At 46.4% G+C, this 8,286-nt stretch overlaps 1 protein-coding gene across 12 annotated transcripts; it reads right to left on the reverse strand.

The window, feature by feature from the left end:
* Positions 1-631: 631 nt before the first annotated feature.
* LOC123149845 (uncharacterized) lies at positions 632-7,764 on the reverse strand. Of its 12 annotated transcripts, none has more exons than XM_044569596.1 (5): positions 6,006-7,764; positions 5,828-5,883; positions 5,573-5,639; positions 2,118-4,691; positions 632-1,479 (listed from the first exon to the last, which is right to left on the reverse strand). In XM_044569596.1, exon 1 carries the CDS (start codon positions 7,624-7,626, stop codon positions 6,649-6,651), a length of 978 nt encoding a protein of 325 aa, XP_044425531.1. In that variant the 5' UTR covers positions 7,627-7,764; the 3' UTR covers positions 632-1,479; positions 2,118-4,691; positions 5,573-5,639; positions 5,828-5,883; positions 6,006-6,648. The 12 variants fall into 12 exon arrangements, with proteins under 12 accessions (XP_044425531.1, XP_044425532.1, XP_044425529.1 ...); XM_044569597.1 differs by having other exon boundaries at positions 5,804-5,883; XM_044569594.1 differs by having other exon boundaries at positions 2,118-2,206; positions 2,591-4,691; positions 5,828-7,764.
* Between the last annotated feature and the right edge of the window lie 522 nt (positions 7,765-8,286).

Consider the following 8,286-nt stretch of genomic DNA (forward strand, 5'->3'; position numbering starts at 1 on the left):
GGCCGGGGCACCGAAAATTCGGTGCGGGGTTAGCATGGCGGTGTAGTTGCCGGGGCGCGGAGATGCTGAGAGGACCACCTTCCGGTAGAACCCAGTGCGCATCTGGTGGGCACTGAGTGTGAGCGTCCCCATCCCGTCCCGCCCCCAACAGTGGTCTTTAAACGGCGGCCCACAGCCAAACCGAGCAGTCAAGAGGCGGTCAATCTTTAAGCAGAAGCAGTCACCTGCGCAGGGCAGGAGGACTCCAATGGTAGCGATATGCGGGAGTGCGTGCTGCTCGCCTGTGGCCGGGTTAATGAGGTAGATCTGGGCACGGTCGTCGGCACTGGCGAGCCACCCGCATGAGGAGCCCAGGACCAAGTGTCCGGGATATCCGTTTCAAAAAAAAAGTGTCCGGGATACGGGGCGGGCATGGTGGGCTCACGCACGACTGCCAGGACGGGGTTGGGGACACGGAGGTCATCGGGCATGGTGGCCTTGCTCTCAGTCGAGATCAATATGGCCTCTTCCTTGAGGTAGGGCTGTTCGTCGTCGTAGTCGACATGGACCTCGACATGGGTGTAACCGTGGCACTTGTATTGGGCGAGCGCTTTGTCGTTGTGGACACTAGATGACTCGTTGCGCCAATGGCGCAAGGGGCGAGAGGGAGCCAAGTATTGTGAGAATATTTAGACACCAAGTCAAAAACCAAATGTGGCCAACACCCCCGCATCCTTTGCTTGGAAGCCGTCTTTTCTCACCGGATCTAACATAAATACATGATTTTTCAAGAGCAAAATTCAGAGAAAATATTAAGCATGGCCTTCAGAGTGATTATGCAAAATATAAACACATGGCCATCTTGAGATCCACAGCAATGCACCAACGACTTTTTTTAAACCACCATAACTTTGGCAAACAAACACTTGCCGATCATCCTTGTTAGTCATCCTGATAAAGACCATGCCTCCACAGTGCGTTGTACAAATATTCCATGCTATCAAAGGCACTTCAGATCTAACAAAAATTCAAATGCCAAGCCTAACAATGAATAACAACAAACAAGCACATTCTAAAATTTACTAAACTTGGATATGCACTTTGTTACTTCATTTTATAAACCGTTAGAAGCGTTATAATTTCTTTCATTTATCTGATTTAGTTGTCCCAAACTCCCAATACATATTTAAACCGTGTTGTGGGCTTACAAGAAGACAAATGACAAATTCACAATAATGGGCCGGCCCAAGTTACCTGACCAAACGATGTTAATCCACTTACTCACTTCATGACCATCCCCTCCTTCTCCAATCTCTCACTCACCCTGTAGTTTCCGCCACTTCGCCGCTGCTCCTCTGCGTCGGAGAGACGACTTCAATTGCAAGATCCACTCCCGCACGCACAAGATCTACTTCCTCCGATGTACGCATCGCGTCACCATGTCAGTTCGTTAGTTGGATCCTCACCAGGTCAGGCTACCTCAACCACTTCCAAGTGAACCTTCACAAACAACACAGTATTACGTCTAAAAGATAGCAAGTAAATCCAGAGTATTTCAGTTTTGAGCTGATGTTTTTTTCCTAGAGGCAAGGTCAAAAAGATGGCAAAGTTCTACTTTTGAGACAAAGGCAGCAGTGTAATTATTAGCCGTCATTAAAATCAATATTGTCTCATGAAAATGCCTACCCTATTGACCCACTAATGGCAATTACAAAAATGTTTGGTTCATCACGCCTAATTCAAATTAGCTTCAATGCCTCATGTTTACTTCCATAGCCTGAACTGATAAATCACTGAAACTTCTTCTCTGCTAAACTTATGTCTACTTCCTAATCAACACCCGAGTAATAACATGGTAGATCGTCATACATGTTTATCTCCTGTTTTCTTGATGTCTGAGTAACAGTATATGCATGTGTACTCTACAGTTTAAACAAGCTCAATGCCCTAGTATTCTGGTTGATAGCTGACCGTTGAGTCATTGGCACTAAGGTTGCTAATAGAAAGGCACACTTATAGAGAGTCCATGAACAAGATAGCAAGCAGAAAACATAACATAAAATAGAGATGTAATTCCCCTTTGTACTACGATGTATGCTCTTGTTTGGGACAAACCATATATCTTCAAAAATTTGTACCTTATCAGCTATTTGATTTGGTTACCGCAGTTCGGTCATTTCCCTCTTGTGAGTTCTGCACCATCCTTACATGATTCATCAACAACCACCTATAAACGATCAGCAGAAAAACAAAATCAAAGTGAAATCAAATGGAATCGCATGTAGGTAGTAGCGAAGTACAATATATGCCACTCCATTGGCACTTTGCCTGTACACCATTCAACATCAAGTGAGGCATGAGCAATAAAGTGATCATATACCAACATCATGTATTAAGCACAAATCATGAATCAATACCAAACTTTTTTTTAGAAGAACAGGGAACAACCAACATTTTAGCATGTCATTTGTTTACCAAGCAAAAATCTCCCAAGAGCATACTTTCAGAGAAGCACAGTCCAGATCATACACCCACAAATCATATAAGCCTTGCCAGTTACATTTTAGAAGCAAACATGAGGAAAATGCTTGGTAACAGGGAAAAGTATTACCTTCAGGAAAAAACATGTCTCAACATTCATGTTGATTCTATTCCGAGATTCACAGATCCCGGGACATTCTTTGAATAAATCATCCATCCCCAGGATATCAAATACTTCCACATGAAAACGAAGAAGAAAAACATGGCAGAAAGCACAGCAGTTACGAGGATTCAGGGAACACAACAGAACAAACCCTCAAGCAAATCTGCACAGGCGCAAGGAAAACCAAGCCAACCAGTAAAGAGGAAGAATGATGGGATGATAGGACTGGGAATAGACCACAAGAGACACAGGAAACCATTTTAAATTATTAAGCAAGAATATTTTCATGACATAGAAGTGGAGAATGCGCACAACAACAATGAACAGAGGAAATGAGCACAACAACAATAAACAACCAGAGCACACAAATGAACGCAGCCAATAAATAGGAGGAAGCAGTAAATATGAATGGAATCAGCAGCTACTTGCATGAATTGTAAATACAACGGCTGGCCCTCTCTGCTCTCCTCTGCCTCGTCTAAGGAATTGTTGACTGGGCTCGGCTGCTGTCTAGATTAAGACAATTGCATTCAGCACAGCACAGTAGATCCTAATCTAGGATCTTTTATTAAAAGAAGCAAGCATCAGTCAATTTATCCAAGAAAGAGTAACACGCCTGAAATACAGTAGGCGTATCAAACAAATCCAGGCACATATATTTGTGCACACACCACTACCGGCATATTTTAAGAATTACGAAAAGTCTGTAGACTATATCACAATTCTAAACACTCTGTTCTCGCCTAAAACTATCACAGAAGAGACAAAAGAACAAAACTGCTAATATAAAAGCAGGCCAATGAAGAACACATTAGGCAAAGATTTCCAAAGACAAGCCAACCTGATCAGTTTAGTTGCAGAAAGTATGTTCAGTATGGCCAGACAACGACTTCCATAAACAGTTCCAGTAGGCCTTTGTAAACTTCTTCCCACCAATCCATCCCTTGTGAGTAAGCAGCAACTACTACCTAATCGCTTATCACGTATGAATGTATATACTATCTTTACAGTCTGCATCTACTACCTTTATTCTCGCTACACACATTCGACCCAAAGCATCAAACTGAACATGCATGGTGGTGCGCTGGAAACGAGAGAAACAGGCATATTAACATGTTAACTCGGCAAGCAAGTGTATAAGCTAGCAGTTAGTGTTCTCAGGAATTTATATAGTTTTCTTACTGGACTATATATGTAAGCCTATTCAGGTAACCATACATCTCTATAAAACAATTACTCAAAATAAATGACCATATCGCCACAAGGTTGAGATATCGAGGGCGCCCAACAAGGGACGTGGTCAGGAACCAGCATTTAGCATCTCTTCTTAACAGGACCAAAAAGAGGCAAAAAACAAGGCAAGCTGAGCATCTGTTCTAACCAACATAAGTTATATTTTTTGTTCTCCTTGTAGGTCTACTACATGGCAAGCTTTAAATAGCCTAATCTTGTATTTGACACCACAACTGATGACCTATTGCTATACTCCAGATCCGAAAAAGGGAGTCTTCAAGTTAATGAAGGTTGCTCTCGGTTTTTTGATTGAAGCTAGATCCGTGAATTTGAAGAAGAAAAGCAACACCAAACTCAAAGATCCACGCAATGGACTATCAACTTTTTATAATTAATCAATTCATCCGAACTAAATTATTTTCTTATCTGCTTTAATGGAACATAGTAAGCCTTTGTCGTTCCTGGTTGCATCACACAAAATCAATTCTGGACCTCTCTATAGGTTGTGCTACGTGCACTTTTTTATGCAGTAGTTTGCATAGCCTGTTCAACTTACTTACATGTAAACATGATAGAAGGTGACAAAAGTCTGTCAGACTGACAATAACTAATATAGATAACTATTGTTGAAACTATCAACCTGAAATTCCATCTCCATCATACAACTAACAAAGCTTGTGGCCTATCCACGAAGAAAGGACATGTGCAGAGATGCCATATATACTGATTAAGAAAACTTATTTTTTTTAGCAAGCAGACTTGTTCATTCGACGACCAGGAGGTCAGGGCCGGTCCATGGGATTTGGGATCAGGGCCAGTAGGGCTGTAGGGGCTCCTGCAAGATCAAAACAAAAGGAAGAGGTGGTGACTCGTGATTCTCTGTCACCTGGCACCATGTTGTAGGCATCAAAAACAGGGGAGGGTCACAAGGGATATATCCCTAGGGAGAAGGCTGCATAGAACATACAAAGCCAGGACACAAATAAAAATTTGAATGCTTCATCTAACATTAGGTCACTTTATGGGTCCAGAAATCAACATGGGTTTACTGCCCGAAGAAAGGAAAATAGGCATGCAACTTTGCACAAGATCTAGAATGAAAGATACGATAACATCAAGCTACAAATACGACTATGTATGGATTAACACACTAACCACTGTATGTCTGAGTCAAAATCTAAAACCGAATCAGTGATGTAAATGTTGTTATATAGCTATCAGGCTACAAATTACAATGTATGGATCATTAATGCTAATATCTACTCACTCCGTTCCAAAATAGATGACCCAACTTTGTACTAGTTTGTACTAGTTAGTACAAAGTCGGGTCATCTATTTTGGAACGGAGTGAGTACGTGCTTTCAGGTATTGAACAAGCAGAAATCTAATTAGCGATATGCATAAAAAGAATTGGTCAGCGATGATTAGATGAAAATGAAAAAGGAATAAAGAAAAACAGGAATAAATCTGGACACTTGGGATACGGCTAATGTGGATATTTAATCTCAGCAGGACAGCAAACCAATTTGAACTAATTTCTTTTTTGACATAAATATTGGTGGAGATCAACACGCTGATCGGAAATCAAAGTTATCAAATGATGAGATACAGTTCAGCAATGTCTTCAGAGTTTTCATGGGCATCATCAATATTCACTACTAACTGGAACGGCATTGTAGGAAACAAACAAAAAAAACATTTTCTCTCACCACGGACCTGCACCTTTGTCCTCGTGCACCTCACCCAACCTCATCCCATCTGCCGACCTCCTTGATCTGCATCTCTGCGGAGGAGACAAGGACGAAGGTTGGCAACATATCAAGCAGAACCAAACAAGCAAGCTCACATTAACAAAGCAAATAATTTGCGTCCGTGTACAACAGAGAGTGTCGGGGAAGAGAGAGAGAGCACGAAGGGCAGCAGGGGAAAGCAACACAGAAAAATAACCTAGGCAAATCAGAGTGAGATCACCTCGTTTTGTTCTTAATTCTTCCTCGAGATCCTTCCTCTTCTCTTCCTCGCCCGATCTGCACACATATCATTCAGGAAAAAAACCTAAATCAAGAAATCAAAATCCAATAATCAAGAAACCAATAAAATCAAGAGGCAAAAATTGGGGGAAGAAGATGGCGAGGGCAAAGTGCAGCACTGCAGCCTAGATTGGGGATGAAGGACGAGGATCGACGAGCAGCGAACGGCTGGCTCCACTCCAGCGCGAGGCGAGCGCTGCTCGAGCTCCGGCCTCGTTGCGCCTCCCCCCTGTTCGTCCTCCTCGTCCTCCCCTACTCCTTCACACCCATCACAAAAACCACGCCGCCCCTGCTCTCCCATGGCAGCGACCTGTGCCTCGTCCGAAACACCGCGCGGGGAACGCCGGACCAAGAACGTTAAGAGGCATTGTCTAGTGGGGAAGAGAGGAAGAGGCGCTAGCGGCGGTGGCGGCGCTGGAGGTGGGTGGGGGTGGGGGATGAGACAACGGCGGCGGCTGCGGGGGGAATGAAGTGAGGAGAGAGAGAGAAGGGAAGCCGTGGCTAGGTTTTCACCGTTCACCCCGCGCGTAGCACGCTTTGCGTACGAAGAATCAGAGAAACCCCATGTAATTTTCATGGCCCCACACCAGCATGACCCACCTGTCATCTACATTAGAACCTGCACAAAATGTGAAGTAAAACAAGCGGCTAACCGGCTGCCAGCAGCCAAAAGAGAAGCGACGGTAAAAGATCGTGCGGTCCAACCAGCTTAGCGCACGGGGATGCCTCGGAATGGCGGGTTGCCTAGCAAGGTTTATATGTTCAATTGTTTACCCCAACAAACTGCGGGATGTCGGAGATGTCCCTAGTCTCCTTCCACTGCCCGTCATCCTCGAGGACATAGCACGCACACCTCTCTGGGTACTTGAGCACCACCATCAGCTCCCCTCCAGGCGCCGCTGCCAGATACTTGCGGCATGACGATGAGCTGGCTTGTGCTTTGTCTTGGATGACCAGCCTTGGCGCGGCAGTGGTGCTCGTGAACGCACCGGACTCGGCGTCACGTTCCCATGACTCGACGTCGCCCGAGTAGGATATGGAGTAGAACTTGCCGTCTTGGTGGATAGCGTCCTCGACGCCGTCACGCGACGGCGCCAGCCTCCAGGCAGGTTCCTCCGCCGTGACGAAGGCGGGGGCGCCGAAATCTCGATGCAGGATCAGCATGGCGGCGTAGCTGCCGGGACACGGGGACGTTGAGAGGACCACCTTCTGGTAGAAGTAGGCGCGCATCTCTTTGGCTCTGAGCGTGAACGTCGCCAACCCGTGCGGCCCCCAGGGGCTGTCCTTGAACGGCGGCCCGTGGCCGTAACGGGCAGTCAGGAAGCGGTCGAGCTGGACACAGAAGAAGCGGTCGCCGGTTGAGGGAACGAAGACGCCCGTTGTGGCGATGTGCGGGAGCGCATGATGCTCGCCCGTGGCCGGGTTAACGAGGTCGATCTTGCCGCGGTCGTCGGCGGTGGCGAGCCACCCACAGGAGGAGCCGAGGACCAGGTTGCGGTGTAGGGCGTGATCCGGGGAGGGCCTGGTGGGCTCGCTGTCGTCGTGCATGTCACCCAGGTAGTCATCGGGGAGGTCCGGCAACGGACGGCCAGGCTGTTTATCCCACACCGCCAGCAACCACTGGACGTACTTGTGCCGCCCGTCCATCTTCACGATCCGAGTCTCCGCGGCCTTCCCCGGCGGCGGCGGCGGCGGCGGCGGCGGCGGCACAATGTCACCGTCCTGATCTATGGCCGACATCGATCTCGATCTCTTTCTCTCCAACAGGATTCGGGGATGTGTTCCGTTGCGGCGGAGGCTTGTTCTGGTGGTGATTGGTGAGGACCCCGTCCGTGTGTGTATATAAGAATAGCCTCCAACAAAACCCTAGTCTCCTGAAAGGGAAATAATTGTACGGGAGGGACAGGGTCTCCGGGATCCTGTGTCCCGTCCTCAGATGTGACACCTCACCCTCAACATATACATCTCAAAGCACCTCCTAATCCATCACTCGATCGATACATGTTGGGAATCACATACGGCTGCACTACGGACTACAAGAAAATAACATGTTGCCGTGTGGCGGGTTTTAAGCCGAGTGTAATATATTGGGCACTCGGGGACAATAAGCCGAGTATGTACAGCATCACGCAAAACAGAAAGGGCGACCTCAGCCTAGGGACAGTAAGACTAGTGCACTGGTAAACGACACTCGACTTACAGATGAAGCTCGACATATACCCCAGAAGGATCTTGGCTTACAGAACACAGGTTGATGTAATTTTGTAACCGACCACTTTCGGTCCTACACTCGGCTTATATAGATTACGCCATCACGGAGCCCTCAACCACATTCCGTGATGGCCACATGACAGAAAAGTTTACCAATTATGTAGCATCTGTTCTCTATAATATTTATGG

The sequence above is a fragment of the Triticum aestivum genome, chromosome 7A (genome assembly GCF_018294505.1).
Source record: "Triticum aestivum cultivar Chinese Spring chromosome 7A, IWGSC CS RefSeq v2.1, whole genome shotgun sequence".
Classification (NCBI taxonomy): domain Eukaryota; kingdom Viridiplantae; phylum Streptophyta; class Magnoliopsida; order Poales; family Poaceae; genus Triticum; species Triticum aestivum.

Bases quoted from the DNA above. Each gene is read 5' to 3' on its own strand.
- LOC123149845 (XM_044569596.1), bottom strand. From the start codon at position 7,626: ATGTCGGCCATAGATCAGGACGGTGACATTGTGCCGCCGCCGCCGCCG.